Raw genomic sequence first — 24,940 nt, forward strand, 5'->3', positions numbered from 1 at the left:
GATGTATATATTATAATTAGGCTACTGTGGACATTTTCTATTTTGTAAAGCTACAGCACCTGTACTTCACACACGTGTAATAATCGGATCTAGAAAGTTGCCAGCCCTATTAAAATATTAGGTTTATAGTATAATAGTTGAATTAAACAGACAAAGCATTAATCACAATCATTTGCATGATGATTAATCTTGAACCAAAAATCTCACCGGGTGCTGTAGTTCTCTTTCCAGACACACACCCAATAAAACTGTGCTTGATCATTTCTTGTTGATAGCCACTGATTATAGGATCAATAGAATAGTACAACCAAATAACCTTTAATGTTTTGCTTTACTGTAATACAATTTAGAATTGCGATGTTACCCTTTTAAGAAGAACTGAACACACTGTGATAAGAGCAGAGTATATATGTGTCCTAAATCTACAGGATGACGGGGAAAAGTGAGGCATGTTCTAAGGGTCTATGTAGAAAGGAAAGAAACAAGGTTAGTAAAGATTAGATGTTCTCTGCATGAACGAGCCACTAGCTGTTCCCGTGCCCGTCATGAGCCACTGCTGTCCTTAAAGAGAGACAGGGAGAGAGAGAAACAGAAAGGGAGCGGTAAAGGAGACAAGAAGAGGGAGCGGATGACCTCGGGCGACCAGCTCGCGGTCAAACCGCCATGTCATGGCTGATAGGCAGAGACCTTGCGTTGGGTGCCTGAAGACAGAAAGGCTCCAGTATCTAACACGCCCCTCTTTGATTCCAAAGGAATCACATATCAGTATATAGACCTTTCTCATACGCAGGCACCAAGGCAACATTAGCATGATTAATCACGGAGGTAGAAATGAGAGTTATGAAAGAAGACAGGAGTGACAATAAACAGGGTCCACAAACAAGAATCAACACAATAATCAGGAGTACGGGAAAACATATGTTTATGAGCCAAGATCCCCAAGGGCCGACAAGCTCAGTTAACCAACTGAACCAAGAATCATCGGCGGGTGGAGGCTCAGCAATAGCGGTCTTCATGTGCAAAATGATGTCAGTAATGCTGTTATAGTAACTAGGGATGTCAAAGCAACACGTTTCATTAATGACCTTGCAGATGCCTCCCTCCTTTGCCAAGAGGAGATCTAGGGCTAGGCGGTTCTGCATGACAGCGGTACGGATCTTATTTACCTTATCATTGAGTAATGCCATGGCGTTTTCACTCCTATTGGCTAAATTAAGTACCCGCCATGCCAAACCATTAATTTTATTAAGGGCTGCAGTAGTTCCTCCTCCCAGGAACAAACTCCCACCCGCGTTCATTCCAGGATTAGTCCATGGGTTGGCCAGTACATACCCACCATACCTATTAGGGGTGCCATTAATTACAGACCTTTTAGCTCTGTCAGATGTCAACTGCAAACATGTATATATGACCAGAGATGGGATAGTTAATGCTGGGGTACAACATCCTTTCCAGGGAAATTGATGACGGGTATGACTAACAATCAAAGTGGGTAGGCTGGAGTATTCCATCCTACCGCATACCCACATGATAGCTGCAGATATGCCAGTGCCCAGGATCGCAGGGCAAAGAGACGGTGTGCCTGTTATATTATTTATTGTGCATCTGCCCAGTCCCGTGCCTAATGTCCATACCTCATTTATACACAGCGTGTGACCAAAAAATGGACAATCAGGCAAGCCTGCAGAACATAGACAGGTGCTACCTTTCACAGGTAATACTGCTAGGGTCATATTTCTGAAATGGGGGTAATACCATTTACAACTGCCAATGTCACAGTCTGTCCTGTGGTTTGGCCATGAACGACCAAACAAGGCCCATGCGGGGAGATTACCACTGGCAGCTGCTGCCTTAGATACATTTCGTATAAACCGTACTCCCATATTGATCTGACAGTCGGATGAATTATGATTAAGTGCTGCTGCCATAACATCATCTACCAGGACTGGTACCCAGGGTGTATGGAATGCTTGACAAACCAAACAGTCCTTCCCTGGCTCCACCTCTCCTACCGCTACCAGGGAGACCACACAAGCTAATTTACCATTACACTGTTGTTGATGACTCTGAAAGCCCACTATCCCCCATTTTGTACTTTTTGAGACTGAAAATAATGCCAATATAATCAAATGAATGGGGCCCATTATTCCTATAGTAAGGTTTTGCAAGAACCTTTCAGGAAAGGACCAAAGAGTCAGCAAAAGGATGTTAATAGGCAGAAAGGATATCTATCAAGTTATAATACCAATGCTAAAGTGTATTGACATACAGGGCCAAGGAGTACTTCCTTGGTGTGTGGTGCAGCCAAGGGCCAGTCCCTCAGCATGAAATCATATAACAAATTTTGTACTATATGTGAATGTGTTTAGGTGCATTTTGCTTGTCGGACGCGTCAGCTACTGGTGATTTCTTCAGCCGGCTGGTGTGTATCCACTGTGCTGATCCCGATGTTAGCACAGCGGTTCGGGTCACTGCGATCACGGTTGTTGGGGGTCCATACGCAGCTTTACCAGCTTTCCAAGGGTTCAGTGATTTGACCAAAACAGTGTCACCTAGAATAAATGCATGAGTAGGCTTGTCTGCGGGAAGAGGGAGAGAGCAAGCGACATTACCATGCACACTGTTCAATTTCTCAATCAACATTTGGGTGTAGTCCACCAAGATCACGTCCATGTCACCTGAATGAGAAACACCTGGGTTACATCTGACCCATGGAATGGTAAATGGTCTACCAAAAGTTACATCAAACGGTGACAATTTATTGGTGGCACTGGGCGTCATTCTGATCTCACATAACACCGCTGGCAGTAGATGTATCCGCTTCTTTCCTGTTTCCATCATAGCCTTTGTTAACCTTTCTTTCAAGGTATGTTTCATTCTCTCAACAATGCCAGATGACTGAGGATGATAAGGGATGTGAAATTTCCAGTCAATAGTTAGGTAGGTGCATAGTTTCTGAGTTACCTTGGAAATGAAACAGGGTCCCTAACCTGAATCTATTACCCAAGGCACACAGTACCTCCGTATTATCTCCTTGGCTAGGATTTTAACCTAAGAACAAGGAAATGCCTCAGTCCACTTGGAAAACCTGTCTACAATCACCAGCAGGTACTTCAACTGACTACAAGGTGGCATGTGCGTAGTCTATCTGTAGATACTGAAAGGGATATTCAGGAGCCGGCAAGGCATCATGTTTGGTTTGTGTTTTACCCTGGAGGCTTCTAGCACAGGTTAAAACACAAGCCAAACATGATCTAATGGCAAATGTACAATTTTGCAAAAGGTGCGGTATCAGAATTCTGTCTTGTATGTGAGATTTGTTTATAGATCTGGGAAATGTCAAAGTATATATATCCATACCATGCCTGTTCAAACACAGAAAATATGTGTAAATATAATAGATAAATGCATTTATTATAAGAATTTTAACAGAGTTCAGTACTTAGATTTTGCATTTCTGATGAGAGAATCATTATCAAATAAAACCAAGACGAACAGCTGGGAAAGAATCGTGAGGATCCCTGTTTTCTGTGCACACTGTTTGCACAGAGCAGTGCGAGCCACTGCAATCGAGACTGGTTCTCCTTCTCCAGAAAGTTGATTATTTCAATGATCAGCAGCATATCATTTTCTAATTTAAGGCATATGTTTTGAACAGTTTGCATACTTTTAAGGCATGCACACTGGATTTGAAAATTAAGTGAACTGGCTTTGATGTAGTGTGAATGAGAAATAAAATGGATCATTAAGAATACATTGGTCAAGGAATGTGCACTGATGGAACCCACAGTCCCTCGCTCACCCTTGGCCAAAACGAGTCGAGGAAGAGCAAACCCATTCCTGGTTCGGTACGTCCACTTAACAGATAATTTAGTGGTTTTACTTTTTGGCTACTCTACCCACCTCTGTCTGTATTGCAGTTTGGGTTGTTTGTCTGTCTAAATGTCCGCTTAGCTACTATAGCTGGAGCTTTTCTAATTTTATGATAAACGGTCTGTCTGCTGTAGTTTTATATAGTTATGGAATGCATTGACGTTCCACCTGTTTTCTCATACAAGGCTTTATGTCAAGCATAAGCGACTGCTTTTCATGCTATTTAGATTTTGCTATTTTAAAGGTACAAGACAAGTAATATAAGTGATTAAACCAAATTTCATCACCATACCCGCCCTTTCTCGTCTGCCCACAATTGGTGACGTATTTCGATGTGGTACGTCCACGCTGCAGGTGCGTATAACGTTCCTAAGTGCGGGCAGTTTGAGACGAACAGCTCTACTTAGCAGAGAAGAGTCGATCCACAGTAGCGCCCCTCTCTCTGCGTCTACCTCTGTTCACTCACTAGAGAGAATCTGCTAAATATAAACAATTGAATTTGATAATTTTGACCATTAACACTTTGTGCGCTGTGTGAGTGAAAACAATGTATTCTGTGCTTTCTAACTTTCACAGCAGTTGTCGGTTATGTGTTGATTTTGTCAGATGCCGTCACGGTTATAAAATCATTTTAGCGGTGCCGAGCCGCAGGTTGAATATTTGGAAATGACGTGGATAACACGTAAGCTACGTAACACGTAACACGTAAGCTGTTAATGGGTGCGTTTCAGTCCCTGTCATTTTCGTCCCGTTGTGGAAACCAATATATGTAAAAGAATTACCAAAAAAAAGGACTTATTGCTTGAAGCAGTGAAGCGGAGATGGGTTTTATGTTATGAGCAAATTTTTTGGCCCTTAACTCAAAAGAGAGTTCCATTTTTTGATGATAATTTATTGTAACACCATGAAAGGTAGCAGCGACCCTTTTGGTCAGCTGCAACATATAAAATCAAGACATAACCTGTGCATACATATGGGTGTGCTTTCTGTGCCTTCTTGTTATGAGTAAAGTAACCTAAATAGTAAAGAAAACAGGGCTCTCAGCAGACATTAGTGTTTTCTGGAAATTTGCTTGCTACCTTACAGCTTGTTTTCTTAGAAAGAAACATTTGACGGTGGAGTATCAGTTTTTGAAATATGGGTTACCTCTTGAAAAGTAGAGTTTTAAAGTACCTTGTTAATGGCTATAAATGAACAGTTTAAATGCATAAAAAGAGCAGCTGACGTGTTGCTTGCCATATGGGCTAGTTAGCTCACCTTCATATGTACCGCTAACCTGACTGGTTACTTATCTTAGTTTGCCTTCTCCAACAGTCACCATTACGTGGGGTCAGATATTTGTTAGCTAATAAGTTACTTCCATATACCCACCAACACATTCTACAGGTCGACACATTCCTGCTGCCCCTTTTGTGTATGTGTCATGACTGTTTACTTAATGATGTTTAAGTTGTTTGTGACCTAATTATTAACCACTAATAAAATCAGTTTAAACCATTCATAAACTTTTTGTATTCAATGCAGTAAGATTTAGCCTTTGGAACTAATGGTTTAGGGATATGCATACCCAGCTGCTTGCCTGTTGAAATTTGCCTGTAAAGGTGTGCTGCCATTCTGATTGCTTTCTTGCCTGTTTTCTGTCCTCCATGAGTGTTGGTCTGCATACTGACAGTCTTTCTGAACTGACTGCCATTCACATGTATAACTGTCTGCCTTCTGATCCTCAAGCCTGCCTGCTTACATGTTAGATTGCTGTCTGTCCACCAAACTGTAAAAATGATTTATGCTTTTGACTTCATATCGCCTTTTCAGAACAAAGTATTCCAGGAGAGTCCTAAGAAAACTTGGACCAGGACAAATGGAGAAACAGAAGCGTCTTTTTGGCAGGAAGATGTAAGGCCTTTGCACTACAATGTTAAAAAATCTTAGAATAACAATATTAATTTAAAATTATTCTTATTTATATAGCATATTCCTTATAGAACCCAAAATCTCAAGGTGCTTTACACTGCAATGAACGAACAGTATTCAGTAATAAAACATTGATCAAATAAAACAGTTAAAAGTCACAAAATATAAATGTAGAAAATGAAATTAATTGAAACAGAATTTAAATTAAACCGGCTAAACAAGCTGAACAATTAGATCAAGCTAAACAAGCCACTCTTTAATCTGTATTAAACACCAATAGAGCTTGCACTCTAAATACTTTCTGGACTATTCCAAAGTATCGGAACGATGAAACATGAAACAGATGAAACATGTTTCATCAGCCTTGTTATTTTAAAAGATTAGGAAGTAATGTTAAAGGAATTAGTCTTATTTTCCTTATAATGTGCTAAAGTAGAATAAAATAATTTTGATTGTATTGTGCAATTAACAAAATACAACATGGACCTGAGCTCTATGAGTGATTCATCCATTAAATAGAGAATAAGAATAACAATCTATAAACTTAGACACAAGCTCTCTCAAAATAATTTGATCATGGATTTTAGTTCAGGCTGTTGATGTTTGAAGAATAACAAACGAACAACATTTCCTTATATATTTTTGTTGTTTCCATAGTAAAATTCCTTCACCTCCAAAAGTGGCACGGGCTTCTTCAGTATTTAAAAAGGTGAGTTTAAAATGGCCAAATTTGTTTTTCATCAGAAAATCGAATTGTTGCTAATAAGTGAGATGTCAGCACAGTTGTTATGTTATCCTGATATTTAATTTCTTTTTATTCAACCTCTTCTATGGTTCTCAAAACAAGAGCAAGTCAAAAAGCACAAGACAAGACGAGAATAAACCTGTGAGGAATGACAGCAAAATGCTCCTTGATAGAGCCAAAAAAATCATCCCAGACTTGGAGAAGCTCGATATTGCACCAATCTTGACCCATTTTGTGATGGATCTGACTAATGAGTATGCCATTTTTAAACCTTTTCTTCTTCTTCTTCTTCTTCTTCTTCTTCTTCTTCTTCTGCTTTTTCAATTTATCATTTTTATTTTTGGTATACTGTTGAATGTATGAGATTTTTAGAATAAATATTAATTATAGTTCTAAAGAATGCTTTTATTCACATTCTTTTAGGCAGTGGACATCTATCCGGAAAGCAATCCCTAGTCCAGTAAGTCATACTACATTGCTTACACATCAACATATTTTAAATGGGATTCATATTAATTCTAAACCAAACAACCAAAACCATTTTGGAGCAATTTTCAATGTTCGCCTTTCTATGTTATCTCTCCTTTCTTTCACAGGAGACAAAGGTCATGATCTCTCATATGGGTTCATTCATTGCCGACATTGTCAGTGAAGTAACTGTGATGGGTCTTCTTTCATCTCTGGAAGAAATGTTAGATGTTGATCTAAGATCAGTGTTGCTTGCAAATTCCAAGAAGGAAACTGCAGATTTGCTGAATGCTTTCCGTACCAGATCTTGTGAGATAAATCATTCAGCTTCAGTCCACGTGAAGGAGGGGACAGCTCATATAGACTCTCTAAGCAGAGATGTTAGGACTGCAGTTATTGATACGCATCGCAGTTGCCTGGATGACCATGAGAGAGACCAAATTGTGATGAAATTCCACTCGACTATGGAAGATACAAATTCAGAAGCAATGAGTGAGCTTCTGATAGGAGATACTGAGAGTTTGACATCGTTATCCTCAGATGTCCATGACGATGGTACATCTAGACCTATAAGTACCATTCCTATAGCTGGCTCTCCGGTTTCGGATATGCTTCAGCGCTTTGATGATGAGATGGAGGAATTTGCTGAACTGTCGCAAGACATCAATCCCCGCATAAAAGGAAGGACACATTTTTTGTCCCGTCATTTAATAAATCCTGACGTTGAAGGGGTCTCATCTTGTGAGCTCTGTGGTATGGTCATGCCAATCTACCTAGAGCAGGATGACTTGAAATCATCACAGGCATCATCAGAGCTATGCACAGATAGTAGGAACACCTCCTCCGACGTCATGGCAAGCCAAGTTATGGAGTTGGTTGTCCCACCCTCTGTGAAGAAGGCTCAAGAGTCCCCCAGTGTACACAATGACTGGTCTTCCCTGTTCAGCATCGATATACATAGCTCTCCATCACTACAGTCTGAGATGTCTGCTAGGTCACCATGTACTGAGCCTGCTCTGGACAATCAGAGCAAAACCATGAAAGCCCAGAAGGGGAGATTGCATTTCCTATTCCCCTTCAGTAAGGTCTCAAAGAACTTAAAGGTAAAACATTTGACTTATTTCTTATTTAGATTTTGTTACATTATTAATTTTTAAAGTAGTGCATATTTGAATTTCCTTTCACACTGAATGTGTATATATCACTTTGCATAAATGACATAATTTGTTCTAAATTATATTCTGTTGCATTATTACTGGTTTGTATCTGTACTTTTAGTTATAAATTTACTTATGCTCTGATATTTTTCTACTAAATCATTGTTTTGTTTTTGTTAGAAACTCAAAAAGAAAAGCAAGGAGCACCCTAACACTGTGGCTGCTGCTGCAACTACAGGTAAGAGCTTATTGCTAGAAACACATATGACAATTTAGTTGTTAGACAGAATATCACAGTTATATCCATTTTTTAAAAATCAATAACTTTTTTGTCTTATGATAGGTAGTGAAGATGTTTCCCCCATCTCGTCACGTTTCACGAGGATGTTATCGTTCTTTACAAGGCAACGCTCAAATCATCAATAAAGCCTGAAACATCAATTTGCTGAAAATGTGCAAAAATGGCTGGTTTTTGATTACATTTACATTTACATTTACAGCATTTAGCAGATGCTCTTATCCAGAGCGTCTTACAAAAGTGAATTGTCCTTTACTCATAGAATATCTTAGTACAGTACAGTAGGTTAGAGTCCCACATACCAATGAACTAGAATACTGTAGAATACAGGGATCAATGCTGATACCTAGAAGTACAAAATGCATAAGGTCAATCTTAAACAATGATAAGTGCAATAAACAATAAGTGCTAGAGTTTTTTAAACAACATAAACAATACCCTACAATAAGTACAAATTTAGTCAGTCAATATGGGAGCAATGTCAGTTGTCCTTTAACTAGTCTGCAAATAGATGGGTCTTCAGTCTGCATTTGAAGACTGCAAGGGACTCTGCTGACCGGACAGCAAGTGGGAGTTCATTTCACCATCTTGGAGCCAGGACAGAAAATAGTCTCGATGCTTGTCGTCAATGAGAACCGAAGCAAGGAATTTCAAGCCGTGCCGTACTTGAGGTTCAAAGTGCTCAAGCAACGGATCGGGCTTTGACCATTGACTTTATGTATGAAGGGGATTATCCATTTTTGGCTTTTGTAGGCAAGCATCAAGGTTTTAAATCTGATGTGTGCAGCTACTGGGAGCCAGTGAAGGGAGTGCAGCAGTGGAGTAACGTGTAAACTTCGGAAGATTGAAGACCAGTCGTGCTGCTGCATTCTGGACAAGTTGTAGAGGGCTGATGGCTCTTAGAGGAAGACCAGCAAGTAGCGAGTTGCAGTAGTCTAGCTTTGAGATCACAAAAGACTACACAAGCACCTGGGTAGCGTCCTGCGAGAGATAGGGCAGAATCTTTCATATGTTACAAAGGAGAAATCTGCAAGACCGTGTTAGATTAGAGAAGAATGTCAAAGGCTGCTGAAAGGACTAGAAGAATCAAAACAGATGACTGTTTGGCAGCTTTACCAGCATGACGTTTTTTCGTCACATGCTATGAGGGCCGTTTCTGTAGAATGTGCCGGTTTGTAGCCAGACCGATTGATCACTTTATGCAAGTGCATGTACAACCAATGTTTCAGGAACTTCTTACTTATTAGGTTTCATACCTCAAATGTTAATTAAAATGAAGATTTTGAGGAAAATAAGTTTAATATGTAACTTTTCTCCAAAATATACCCACCACTTTACTGGATATTATTGATCCTGATTTGTTCACAAACAGTAAATGTCATGCTTTACAGTACAAATCTTTGTAAATTTTGCAGATAATTAATCTCTTATTAGTATTCTTTAAGTCTTTGGTTTGGTCTTTTTTGGGGCATATTTTGTTGTTTGACAAATCACATTATTTTTTTGTTACACATAAAAGGGTCTCTTTACATGAAGAAAAAAAAATAGAAAGTCATAAAAAGGTACTTTTGAATAGAATGCAGAACTGCGTGAGGATGCTGGTGTCAAAGGTGTGTTTCTCTATATATCCAGACTCCTATGCAGGGCACACAATAAAATACGTGAAAGGTTGCCAGAGCATACATTGGGACATGCACTCACATGGGCAGCATATCCACTGCGTGTGCCTGGGTGTGCCCATGCATGCACGATTGGGCATCATTCACGCTGTTACACTGGTTGGAGCAGGACGACGTGGAGTCGCTCTTGTCACTGGAGTTCTTCTTGCCGCTCTCCGAGTACAAGTCGCCCGGCACTGCCTCGAACAGCACGGGGTTCAGATGGACAGACTCCCCAGATACCACCTCGATTACTGCAGGGAAACAGAAGAAGGGCACATGGGGATCATATGTACTATGAGCTAGGACAATTTCTGCTGTTTTACAACAGTTTTGCATAGTTACAGATAAACTGTTCATACTATTACATTATTGCAGACTGAAGATAAAAAACTGTTACCTTCCTCATGAAGCCTTTTTAAATCATAAAAAGATAATAAACAAAATATGCTTCAATATATCAGCACTGTATAAAGTACAGACTATACAGTATAAAAATGTAATATTTCAAATGCACAGACAAAGACATGGTATATAATTTTGCCATATCAAACACAGACCATTGTAAATCCGTATTATTCCACTTTAATATCAGATATTAGTATGCGGTGTCCTTACACCTTTGTCTTGTCTGACAGTAATTGACTATGCCATCCAATAATGATAGCTGGAAGAATTTTATCTGTGCTTTACAAATTCCCTGACAATGCAGTTTCATTGCTGCAGCTAACAGAGTGTTCCATGCAAAGAGAACAAGCTTGCTCAGATTTTTGGGTATTGACATTAAGACAGTTATATTGGGTAGAACAGCTACCCTTTGAAATGACAAAGAAGGATTTCTTTTAAACTCAAACGCTATCCTCTATCTGTCACGATACAGCCCCCTCGTCCCAGACGTGTGTGTGTGTGGGTGTGCATGTGTGTGTGTTCGTCTGCATTGCCATGCCCTCCCCATATATCAAACTTCTTCCTCTTTTCGTGTCGTTACGGTTTATGAATGTGAAGTCTTGTGTAGTCATTGGTTGCTTGTGTTTAACCTTACGTGAGCATATGTGCTAAGTTGTCTTCATTGTGTCTGTCAATAAACGTCATTGTCTTCTACACAGCTTGCCTTTGTATCCTGCCAATCGAAACACCAACCGCCAAAGGATGCCAGGAAAGAAGCGCAAAAAGAGGAACTGGAAGAAAAGGCATGACCACTCTTCCACAGCCCCTGTAGGGAAACCGTCCATCTTTATGGGCACACTCCGCAGTTTGTAGAATTCTACAAACCCTTGACAGACTACTGGAACTGGTACGATTACGACCAATATCCAGGTCCTATTATCCGTCTTGGGACTACCGAGAGGGTTATGAGGAAGATGGCAGGAGGAAGGTTTATACCACATCAGCCTCCAGTCAGACTCGGGGGTCGATCGCTTGTAGGATCCAGCAATGAAGGTGGAGGAGGCCCTCCAGGAGGATCCTCCCACTGTTATGGACATCGGGTCCAGAGAAAGCGCCTGCTCTCGGTGAGAAAATTTGCTCTTTAAACAAACACGTTAAGACTGGTTAAGACCAGTCCATTAACACAAATGAGATATGGAACAGTGATACATAATTACCTGGTGCATGTGAGCACAGACTTGATATGAAACTCAAAAGTTTTCCACAGGGCAGATGTAAGAGAAGAAAGAGGCCCCGAGCCTCTCTTCCTCCTCTTTCAGCTGCAGTAACTCAGGAAGTCATGGGCATCCTTTGGAGGACAGCACAGGAGAACATCAGAGGGGGCTTTGCTCCTGGACTTCAACAGCAGTGAAAACACAAAGGTGCCTGTGTTCAGTTCCTGCAGGGTACTGCGTGAGGTTCTGAGGTGTTCTGAATGGCTGAGGGGGCCGTTTAACTGGACCTGATCATAGTCTTCTTCAAATGCAGGGCAGCGGGCTGAAACACACTCAAGCAGGGCTCCCAGGAGCTGAACCTTCTGCTTTGTGCTCCGACTGGTGAGGCAGGACTGCTGCAGATCTGCAAAACATCTACACCCAGCAACAGGGAGACCAAGTGGTTTATATCTCTGAGCTTCACAGCACCTCCTTAAGCACTCATGATTAAACTGTTCATTTAGACCCATCTGAAGCCTCTGGTTCTGAACAGACATGTGTGCTGGTGTGTGTAGACATGCCTGGAAGAGCAGGATGTTCAAATTTATGGCACAGAAATCCAACCAGAGGGTTCTCGATTGGAAGAATGTGGTTGGACCAAATCCATATAAGAGTCTGAAAGTGTGTGAGTAAAGCGCACTCTTGCGGCAATGAAAGTGTGTAAGGCTCACTCTAGCAATGATGAAAGTGTGTAAAGTGCACTCTAGTGACGATGGTGCGCATAGCTTTAGCAGGCCCGTCCAGAGCGCTCTGTATTTGTCCATGACGTCTGCAGTGTGGATCAGCCCTCAAGGAACAGCTCACATCACATCTAACCTCAGCAGAAAACACCAGACTCCACATGCTGATTGCCTTGCGAAAGCACAGACTGCCTGCATGATCCCAGCAATGTTCCTCTTTAGGACTTTGGGAGCAAGTCCCTCCTACCACACAGTAAGTCCAGTGCTCCCAAATTATATAATCATTTCTGCATTAACCTTTGAGTTTTAACTGGGTTTTTCAGCAAAACATATTTACTGAGCTTTTGCTGAAATTTAGGATATTCTATTAGTCATATAATGCTAATGTTCTTGTTGCTGTCCTGGTTGCCGTGCTGGTTGCCATGCTGGTTGCTATTCTTCTTGCTGTCCTGGGTGCCATGCTGGTTGCCATGCTGGTTGCTCTTCTTGTTGCCATGCTGTTGGCCGTTCTTGTTGCCATGCTGGTTGCTTTTCTTGTTGCCATGCTTGGCGCTGTTCTTGTTGCTTTGCTGGTTGCTGAGCTGGTCGATGTGCTGGTTGCCATTCCTGTTGCCGTGCTGGTTGCCATTGTTGTTGCTGTCCTGGTTGGAGTGCTGGTTGCCGTGCTGGTTGTGGTTCTGCAGAACTGAATCTTTGCTCCTCCATTTCCTGTACCATGTAGGTATGCTCAGAGATTGCCCTGTATGCACTTTCAACATCATTTGGTCTTTGCAGCCTTACAGCTACTTCCAATTCATTCCTCCTGACTGGTGTTGTGTATTTTGAATATGCTATGTCTGCTTTTTCCCTGGCAATTTTCTTCATTTCCTGCAACAAAATGCTGTTGGTTGTCTCAGAGAGGAGTGTATCGTAGTGCTGCTTATAGCTGTTCCATTCACAATTGCATTTAAAGCAAACCTAAAGGCAAAATGAGTCGTGAGAAACACCACAGCTGCTTAAGAGGTACCATAGAAACAATCCACCAGCCATGAGGATCAAGCCATACGTCTACATTTTCTCTTTCATGAGCATCATTTCTTTCTCTGTTTATAAGCAGTATAATTCCAGGAGGTAAAAGCAGATACAGTACTCCATTTACATGTACACCAGGTTTGCAGGAGCAATGAAATTCCATTTCAAAGATGCTCTGGAGGATGTAGAAACTATGAAGATGAGAAAAGCGTTGGCAGCCGTTGAGAGGAGGCTGAATAGTTTCTGTGGTACATGAGGTTACTTCACTCAATTCACTCAGTTCAACTTCAGATGAAGAAAAATTGTGAGAATAAGTTGATGTCCAGCTGCCCAAAAGCCCTGCATCCCGTCTTTAACTTGTGTGATCGGTTTAGAGGTGTCAGCAGTCCAAACAGAGTCTGATTCCAAAGGCGAATCCCTCGGAATGCTTCAATTATGGAATGTATCATGAGGAGGACATTGGGTATCCACAGGTTCCTCTTGGAAATATTTCCAACCACATTAGCAAGTTTCAGTATAAGTAACATATGTTAGAGACTTATTGTTAATTTCATATTGATGTGTAAAATTTCTTTTTGTTTTCAGTACCTATGAAAGATTTTGTCTGTTTTCTTGCTTTTTTTTTACCAAGTTTATTTTTTTGTATGTCATGTTGTTATTAATTCCATTCTTTTCTAGGCTTATTTACATTTCCATTCACGATATTTAGCAGATGTTTTTATCCAGAGTGACTTACAAAAGTGCTTTATCATTTACTCAAGGAATGAATACATCCTAGCCAGTGCAGTACGTTAGAGTCCAAGATACCATTGAACTAGAATACTGTTGAAATACAGGGATCAGTGCTGATGCCTAGAAGTGCAAAATACTCTATAACAGATATCGATAAGTTCGGAAAACAATACTCTATAATAAGTACCAGAGGTTCAGTTACTCAACATAGGTGTAGGATCAGTGCTCATTTAAATATTCCACAAATAGATGGGTCTTCAGTCTGCGTTTGAAGACCACAAGGGACTCTGCTGTCCAGACAGTAAGCAGACATTTGTTCCACCATCTAGGATCCAAGATAGAGAATACTCTCGATACTTGTCTTCCATGAGACTTGAAGCATGGTGTTTCAAGCCAAGCCATACTTGAGGTTCGACGTACTCAAGGTACAGATCGGGCTTTTAACATTGACATCAAATATTGAGGGACATTTTTGGCTTTGTAGGCAAACATTCAGGTTTTAATCTGATGTGTGCAGCTATTGGAAGCCAATAAAGGGAGACCAGTCGAGACCAGTCTTGCTGATGTGTTTTGGACAAATTGTAGAGGTCTGATGTCTCAGAGGAAGACCAGCAAGTAGCGAGTTGCAGTAGTCTAGCCTTGAGATTACAAGAGACTGCACAAGCACCTGGGTAGCTTCCTGTGAGAGAACGGGCCGAATCCTTCGTATGTTACAAAGGAGAAATCTGCAAGACCGTGTTAGATTAGAGAAGAATGTCAAAGGCTGCTGAAAGGACTAGAAGAATCAAAACACATGACAGTTTGGCAGCTTTAGCAGCAAATTTTTCCGTCACTGCTATGAGGGCCGTTTCTGTAGAATGTGCCGGTTTGTAGCCAGACCGATTGATCACTTTATGCAAGTGCATGTACAACCAATGTTTCAGGAACTGCTTAAATATTAGGTTTCATACCTCAAATGTTAATCAAAATGAAGATTTTGAGGAAAATAAGTTTAATATGTAACTTTTCTCTGAAATATACCACCACTTTACTGGATATTATTGTTACTGACTTGTTCACAAACAGTAAATGTCATTCTTTGCAGTACAAATCTTTGTAAACTTTGCAGAGAATTAATTTATTATGATTATTCTTTATGTCTTTGGTTTGGCCTTTTTTGGGGCAAATATTGTTTGAAACTGGATGTTTGACAAATCACATTATTTTTTTTTACACACAAAAGGGTCTCTATACGAAAAAAAAGTTGATAGTCATATAAGGGTTCTTTTGAAGAAAGATGCGCCCATCTACCAGTACCCATCTATCAGCTACTTACTTGGCTGCTGCTAAAAATAGGGATTTCAAATATTTTTTGAACTATTGACTTATTTTCCCAATAACCAAAATGTCAGTGCAGCATTCTAGAAATGTCACAATTGTCACAATGTCACAATGATTATTCTTTATGTCTTTGGTTTGGCCTTTTTTGGGGCAAATATTGTTTGAAACTGGATGTTTGACAAATCACATTATTTTTTGTTACACACAAAAGGGTCTCTATATGAAAAAAAAGTTGAAAGTCATGTAAGGGTTCTTTTGAAGAAAGATGTACCCATCTACCAGTACCCATCTATCAGCTACTTACTCGGCTGCTGCTAAAAATAGGGATTTCAAATATTTTTTGAACTATTGACTTATTTTCCCAATAACCAAAATGTCAGTGCAGCATTCTAGAAATGTCACAATGCATATGACATCACAACAGCTTTGACGTCACTACAAGTATATAAAGGTGAGCGCAAGCATTTATATGTCATTTCACTTGACAGATTTCAGCAGTTATAAAGTTGGAAGACAATAGAGTGAATTAAACCTAATCGTAGGTCAACTTTCCAGAACAAGGTACGGTTGAATAAGTCAATTTTGTAATTACAGAAGGCTATTTTCCATCTAATTGTATGTGTATGTATCTGTCTGTCTGTCTAAATGTCCGCTTAGCTACTATAGCTAGAGCTTTTCTAATTTTATGATGAACGGTCTGTCTGCTGTAGTTTTATATAGTTATGGAATGCATTGACGTTCCACCTGTTTTCTCACACAAGGCTTTATGTCAAGCGTAAGCGACTGCTTTTTATGCTATTTAGATTTTGCTGTTTTAAAGGTACAAGACAAGTAATATAAGTGATTAAACCAAATTTCATCACCATACCCGCCCTTTCTCGTCTGCCCACAATTGGTGACGTATTTCGATGTGGTACGTCCACGCTGCAGGTGCGTATAACGTTCCTAAGTGCGGGCAGTTTGAGACGAACAGCTCTACTTAGCAGAGAAGAGTCGATCCACAGTAGCGCCCCTCTCTCTGCGTCTACCTCTGTTCACTCACTAGAGAGAATCTGCTTAATATAAACAATTTAATTCGATAATTTTGACCATTAACACTTTGTGCGCTGTGTGAGCAAAAACAATGTATGTATTCTGTGCTTTCTAACTTTCACAGCAGTTGTCGGTTATGTGTTGATTCTGTCAGATGCCCTCACGGTTATAAAATCATTTTAGCGGTGCCGAGCCACAGGTTGAATATTTGGAAGTGACTGTTGGTTAACACATAAGCTAGTGTTAATGGGTGCGTTTCAGTCGCTGTCATACTCGTCCCGTTGTCTGAAACGGAAAAAAAAAATATGTAATAGAATTATCAAAAAAAAAAAGGACTTATTACTTGAAGCAGTGAAGCGAAAACGGGTTTTATGTTATGAGCAAATTTTTTGGCCCTTAACTCAAAAGAGAGTTCCATTTGAGAGTTCCAAAGTCTAGAGTTTAACAGTACCTTGTTAATGGCTATAAATGAACAGTTTAAATGCGTAAAAAGAGCAGCTGACCTGTTGCTTGCCATATGGGCTAGTTAGCTCACCTTCATATGTACCGCTAACCTGACTGGTTACTTATCTTAGTTTGCCTTCTCCAACAGTCACCATTACGTGGGGTCAGATATTTGTTAGCTAATAAGTTACTTCCATATACCCACCAACACATTCTACAGGTCGACACATTCCTGCTGCCCCTTTTGTGTATGTGTCATGACTGTTTACTTAATGATGTTTAAGTTGTTTGTGACCTAATTATTAACCACTAATAAAATCAGTTTAAACCATTCATAAACTTTTTGTATTCAATGCAGTAAGATTTAGCCTTTGGAACTAATGGTTTAGGGATATGCATACCCAGCTGCTTGCCTGTTGAAATTTGCCTGTAAAGGTGTGCTGCCATTCTGATTGCTTTCTTGCCTGTTTTCTGTCCTCCATGAGTGTTGGTCTGCATACTGACAGTCTTTCTGAACTGACTGCCATTCACATGTATAACTGTCTGCCTTCTGATCCTCAAGCCTGCCTGCTTACATGTTAGATTGCTGTCTGTCCACCAAACTGTAAAAATGATTTATGCTTTTGACTTCATATCGCCTTTTCAGAACAAAGTATTCCAGGAGAGTCCTAAGAAAACTTGGACCAGGACAAATGGAGAAACAGAAGCGTCTTTTTGGCAGGAAGATGTAAGGCCTTTGCACTACAATGTTAAAAAATCTTAGAATAACAATATTAATTTAAAATTATTCTTATTTATATAGCATATTCCTTATAGAACCCAAAATCTCAAGGTGCTTTACACTGCAATGAACGAACAGTATTCAGTAATAAAACATTGATCAAATAAAACAGTTAAAAGTCACAAAATATAAATGTAGAAAATGAAATTAATTGAAACAGAATTTAAATTAAACCGGCTAAACAAGCTGAACAATTAGATCAAGCTAAACAAGCCACTCTTTAATCTGTATTAAACACCAATAGAGCTTGCACTCTAAATACTTTCTGGACTATTCCAAAGTATCGGAACGATGAAACATGAAACAGATGAAACATGTTTCATCAGCCTTGTTATTTTAAAAGATTAGGAAGTAATGTTAAAGGAATTAGTCTTATTTTCCTTATAATGTGCTAAAGTAGAATAAAATAATTTTGATTGTATTGTGCAATTAACAAAATACAACATGGACCTGAGCTCTATGAGTGATTCATCCATTAAATAGAGAATAAGAATAACAATCTATAAACTTAGACACAAGCTCTCTCAAAATAATTTGATCATGGATTTTAGTTCAGGCTGTTGATGTTTGAAGAATAACAAACGAACAACATTTCCTTATATATTTTTGTTGTTTCCATAGTAAAATTCCTTCACCTCCAAAAGTGGCACGGGCTTCTTCAGTATTTAAAAAGGTGAGTTTAAAATGGCCAAATTTGTTTTTCATCAGAAAATCGAATTGTTGCTAATAAGTGAGATGTCAGCACAGTTGTTATGTTATCCTGATATTTAATTTCTTTTTATTCAACCTCTTCTATGGTTCTCAAAACAAGAGCAAGTCAAAAAGCACAAGACAAGACCAGAATAAACCTGTGAGGAATGACAGCAAAATGCTCCTTGATAGAGCCAAAAAAATCATCCCAGACTTGGAGAAGCTCGATATTGCACCAATCTTGACCCATTTTGTGATGGATCTGACTAATGAGTATGCCATTTTTAAACCTTTTCTTCTTCTTCTTCTTCTTCTTCTTCTTCTTCTTCTTCTTCTTCTTCTTCTTCAATTTATCATTTTTATTTTTGGTATACTTTTGAATGTATGAGATTTTTAGAATAAATATTAATTGTAGTTCTAAAGAATGCTTTTATTCACATTCTTTTAGGCAGTGGACATCTATCCGGAAAGCAATCCCTAGTCCAGTAAGTCATACTACATTGCTTACACATCATCATATTTTAAATGGGATTCATATTAATTCTAAACCAAACAACCAAAACCATTTTGGAGCAATTTTCAATGTTCGCCTTTCTATGTTATCTCTCCTTTCTTTCACAGGAGACAAAGGTCATGATCTCTCATATGGGTTCATTCATTGCCGACATTGTCAGTGAAGTAACTGTGATGGGTCTTCTTTCATCTCTGGAAGAAATGTTAGATGTTGATCTAAGATCAGTGTTGCTTGCAAATTCCAAGAAGGAAACTGCAGATTTGCTGAATGCTTTCCGTACCAGATCTTGTGAGATAAATCATTCAGCTTCAGTCCACGTGAAGGAGGGGACAGCTCATATAGACTCTCTAAGCAGAGATGTTAGGACTGCAGTTATTGATACGCATTGCAGTTGCCTGGATGACCATGAGAGAGACCAAATTGTGATGAAATTCCACTCGACTATGGAAGATACAAATTCAGAAGCAATGAGTGAGCTTCTGATAGGAGATACTGAGAGTTTGACATCGTTATCCTCAGATGTCCATGACGATGGTACATCTAGACCTATAAGTACCATTCCTATAGCTGGCTCTCCGGTTTCGGATATGCTTCAGCGCTTTGATGATGAGATGGAGGAATTTGCTGAACTGTCGCAAGACATCAATCCCCGCATAAAAGGAAGGACACATTTTTTGTCCCGTCATTTAATAAATCCTGACCTTGAAGGGGTCTCATCTTGTGAGCTCTGTGGTATGGTCATGCCAATCTACCTAGAGCAGGATGACTTGAAATCATCACAGGCATCATCAGAGCTATGCACAGATAGTATGAACACCTCCTCCGACGTCATGGCAAGCCAAGTTATGGAGTTGGTTGTCCCACCCTCTGTGAAGAAGGCTCAAGAGTCCCCCAGTGTACACAATGACTGGTCTTCCCTGTTCAGCATCGATATACATAGCTCTCCATCACTACAGTCTGAGATGTCTGCTAGGTCACCATGTACTGAGCCTGCTCTGGACAATCAGAGCAAAACCATGAAAGCCCAGAAGGGGAGATTGCATTTCCTATTCCCCTTCAGTAAGGTCTCAAAGAACTTAAAGGTAAAACATTTGACTTATTTCTTATTTAGATTTTGTTACATTATTAATTTTTAAAGTAGTGCATATTTGAATTTCATTTCACACTGAATGTGTATATATCACTTTGCATAAATGACATAATTTGTTCTAAATTATATTCTGTTGCATTATTACTGGTTTGTATCTGTACTTTTAGTTATAAATTTACTTATGCTCTGATATTTTTCTACTAAATCATTGTTTTGTTTTTGTTAGAAACTCAAAAAGAAAAGCAAGGAGCACCCTAACACTGTAGCTGCTGCTGCAACTACAGGTAAGAACATATTGCTAGAAACACATATGACAATTTAGTTGTTAGACAGAATATCACAGTTATATCCATTTTTTAAAAATCAATAACTTTTTTGTCTTATGATAGGTAGTGAAGATGTTTCCCCCATCTCGTCACGTTTCACGAGGATGTTATCGTTCTTTACAAGGCAACGCTCAAATCATCAATAAAGCCTGAAACATCAATTTGCTGAAAATGTGCAAAAATGGCTGGTTTTTGATTACATTTACATTTACATTTACAGCATTTAGCAGATGCTCTTATCCAGAGCGTCTTACAAAAGTGCTTTGTCCTTTACTCATAGAATATATCCTAGTACAGTACAGTAGGTTAGAGTCCAACATACCAGTGAACTAGAATACTGTAGAATACAGGGATCAATGCTGATACCTAGAAGTACAAAACACATAAGGTCTATCTTAAACAATGATAAGTGCAATAAACAATAAGTGATAGAGATGTAATGTGGCCATAATTATCATATTTTTACATTTGATATTGCTTTGCAATACAGCAGAAGTTCAAATTTGGTTATGCTGCTGTGTTGGTTACAGATCATCACAGACTGGTCCCAAACAACAAACAACAAATTAGGGCATAGTTCACAACATAATCTACAAATAGTTTTAACGAAAATAAAGCATCTGCAAGTCCTAAATTGTGTTTTATATTTCTGTTGAAACATGAATCATATTAATTGCCAGCCCTTTTAAAGTTTCAGATATTTTTTTTTACTACAATAATCAACTTCAATAATCCATCTGATGTTCAATGCAGGAATCCCTCCTGTCTGTCGCTGTTCCTCTTCCTCTCACAGGTAAGGGTACCAGTTGACTTTCCTCCGGCCGAGCGAGTAGGCTGCGGGCCGGTGGTGAAGAACGGAGCCGCTTCCTGACCTATCGTAGGATGACATCACAGACTGCTGGAACTGTGGCAGGAGCCAAGGCAAAAAAAAAATAGCAACAAGATATCGATAGGCATGTCAATATTCCCAGCACCCAGGTGAACTACTGCCTACCATGGGACTGTTGGAAACCTATTAAGATAGTATTGAGATTTTTATTTTTATTTTTTTACAAATCTATAAACTAAAAACAACATTATCTACTGACATACAACAATGTACAAAACAAGACACAACATATAAGAATTTGAATTTTAAAACATGTAATACATATCGATCTTCTTTCAGCCCTACAAAAGACTTCTTGATGAATCAGAAAAGAAGATCGACGGCCGTGGCCCGACGACGGAGGTGGTCGCAGCAGTGGTGTTGGTTCGGGCGGGCTGAGGACTCACACAGTGGCATGCCCTTGAGGTAATAAGGAGTGTTTACAGGCAAAAGAGACCGAACAATGCATTAGACATATTAATAACATAAAACATAAGGGAGTATAAAGATTCTGTGTCCTTTCAGATTGATTTGCGTGCAGGGCAGAGGCATCTGCAGGCTTAAGCAAAGGATCCTAGGTAGGCTTTGGTGGACCTCAGGGTAAGATATATGACCTCTCCACCAGGCTCAAGACCATATAGAAAAACAATCTTCTTTAGGATAAGGTCAAGAGAAGCCTTCTCTTGGAATGTGTTGGAACATATTGATTAATGTATGGTTTGTATCTAATAGTGCCGAATGCAAATAACAATATGTAAAAGTAGATTTGGTGAATACATTGTAACATTGGTAGTGGGATGGACAATTCTTTGTGCAAGAATGATGTTATTGGTTCATTTTTCTGCGGTTGCATTTAATATCACTATCCTTATGTATTTATATATCGCTTTTTACTGCAGATGTTGTCACAAAGCAGTTTTACAAATGTCCAAGTCCAAGCCCCCAGTGAGCAAGTCAAGGGCGACAGTGGCGAGGAAGAACTCCCTAGAGCATGAGGAAGAAACCTTGAGAGCAACCAAGACCCAAAGGGGAAGCCCATCCTCCTTTGCCTGGCAACGCTCACCACAATAATATCAATTTTAAGAGAGAAATAAATAAAAAATGAAAAAATAAGCAGTTAATGTCCAGTCCAATTTGCTAGAGGCCCTAGTCTTGACGCGATGGTTTGCATGTGTCCAAAGCCCATCCCACAAGAGAGCATCCATTAAGGGCAAGGGAGAAGCAGTTGGCTAGGGTGGAGCTGTGGTGGCCTACAGCAGGGCACATCAGGGGGTGGTGGGAAGAGCCATGGCAGCTGAGACGGGTTGAGGCTCAGTAACATCATGACATCAGGAGTAGGTGTACCTCGGCAGAAAGAGAGACTAGATTATTAGGCATGTCCAGGTACAAGGGTGTGTAAATTATGGAACTATAATGTGCAAAGATGGGCCCTGGCAGATCTAGCTATGGCAGCACAGCTAAAAGGAAAGAGCCAGAAGGAAACACAGGCACGAGGGCACCCTGGAACATCAGCACTCCGCCGCTCTCAGTCAACACACTCGAGTGACAAAAGAGAGGTGAAGTGACAGCATCATAACATCCCAGTTTATCATAACTCTCAAAACCCATGGACCCCCAAGATGGGAAGTAGTTAATAAAATACCTGACTGTACAGATACTAAAAAGAAATCTAGGATTATTTTTGTTATTTTCTATTGGGCTCAAGAGATAAGCTGTTCGAGCAGTAATAAGTGTTTTTCTATAGGTGAGTAGGCTCTCCTTCCATGCAAGCTGGAAGACTACGAGCTTAGTGCGGTGCCATTTATGTTCTATTCTTTGAGTGTTTTGTTTTAAATTGCGAATGAGATCATTATACCAAGGTACTACATTTTTGTAGCTAATTTTTTTATTCTTAAATGGAGCAACATCATTAGGTGCACAGCAGAATACTGATTCTAAGCATTCAGTAATTTGATCAAGTTCCGTTGGGTTTGAGGGAATCCTAGGCGCAAATTATTAGTCTGGGAGATTCCCAATAAATCCAGGTGCAGTGGACGATGTGATCGTGTGTCTGGTATGATAGCGAGGCGAGGTTACGATAGTGTGGCTCATGCATAGTTTAAATGAAATTAGGGAATGGCCTGAGATGGCACCTGACTGGGGTAGTATAACTACCTTCTCCATGTCTACACCGTATGGCAGTACTAAGTCAAGCGTATGTTTACATTTACATTTACAGCATTTAGCAGTACGCTGTTATCCAGAGCGACTTACAAAAGTGCTTTGTCATTTACTCATAGAATATATCCTAGTACAGTACAGTAGGTTAGAGTCCAACATACCAGTGAACTAGAATACTGGGATCAATGCTGATACCTAGAAGTACAAAACACATAAGGTCTATTTTAAACAATGATAAGTGCAATAAACAATAAGTGATAGAGTTTGTTAATCAACATCATTGTAATAAACAATACCCTACAATAAGTACTAATTTAGTCAGTCAATATGAGAGCAGGGTAAGTATGTCCACCAGAGTGTGTGGGTTCTCTTTGTACATTGAAACCAATTGATTCTAATATAGAACTAAAGGCCAAGTTCAGAGGGTGTTGGGCACTATCAAAGTGAATATTGAAATCACCAACAATAATGGCACTTTCTACTAGAGCAGATCCCTCTCAGTATCTACAGCTAGACAAAACGCACCTGCCACCTTGTGGTCAGTTGAAGTATTTGCTAGTGATTCTAGACAGGTTTTCCAAGTGGACTGAGGCGTTTCCTTGTTCTAAGGAAGATGCCCGCGCTGTGGTTAAAATCCTAGCCAAGGAGATAATACCGAGGTACGGTGCGCCTCGGGTAATAGATTCAGATCAGGGACCCTGTTTCATTTCTATGGTAACTCAGAAACTATGCACCTACCTAACTATTGACTGGAAGTTTCACATCCCTTACCATCCTCAGTCATCTGGCATTGTTGACAAAATGAATTATACATTGAAACAAAGGCCATGATGGAAAACAGGAAAGAAATGGATAGATCTTGTCCTTCCTAGGTCTTCCTAAGTTCAAGACTGTTAACTCAATACACACTTTAAAACACTCAATACACAATTTAATTTTTTAATAATACTTGTTCAGGTTCCACTATTGTTCTCCAAACCATACATTATTCAATGTATGCATATTAATATTCAATACTTACACCAACCGGTTCTTGGTACCATTATGTTCAACCTGAGCTACTTGCATTTTATTTAAAAGGCGATCCTCTTCCATATCACCGGATGCCCATATTGCTTTTATTACCTCAATCTACTGCCAGCAGTGTTGTGTGAGATCAGAATGATGCCCAGTGCCACCACCAAATTGTCACTATTTGAGGTCGTTTTTGGTAGACCATTTACCACCCCATGGGTCAGAGGTAACCCAGGTGTTTCTCAGTCAGGTGACACAGCCATAGCTGATGACTGACAGACAAATCCTCTAAGACTTGGCTTGCGTTGCTTTGGTGTTACAGGAAAGGTTTGAAGCCCTTGTTTTTGTCTGTCTGGCATTCAGATTTCCTGAGCAGCCATGTTGTGGTTCCTAATTAGGAACATGTTCCAGCCTACTCCATGCAAGCTGGAGCACTGGATCCACTCTTTAAATGTGCCTTTTTAAGGTGACGGCTTATAAAAGTCATCTCTGATTATTTTTTTTGTTGTTAGCTTTTTAATCTGTCAA

At 39.7% G+C, this 24,940-nt stretch overlaps 1 protein-coding gene across 1 annotated transcript in view; it reads right to left on the reverse strand.

Moving 5' to 3' along the window:
* Window positions 1-24,940, reverse strand: part of LOC145659208 (homeodomain-interacting protein kinase 2-like) — a 92,711-nt gene that overhangs the window by 3,226 nt on the left and 64,545 nt on the right. The window contains exon 10 of the mRNA XM_081720353.1: window positions 10,202-10,364. Coding sequence (XP_081576479.1) covers window positions 10,202-10,364 — 163 coding nt within the window. The remainder of the gene's footprint in view (window positions 1-10,201; window positions 10,365-24,940) is intronic.

Source organism: Electrophorus electricus, chromosome 9 (genome assembly GCF_041902795.1).
Source record: "Electrophorus electricus isolate QZ-2024a chromosome 9, ASM4190279v1, whole genome shotgun sequence".
Lineage (NCBI taxonomy): Eukaryota > Metazoa > Chordata > Actinopteri > Gymnotiformes > Gymnotidae > Electrophorus > Electrophorus electricus.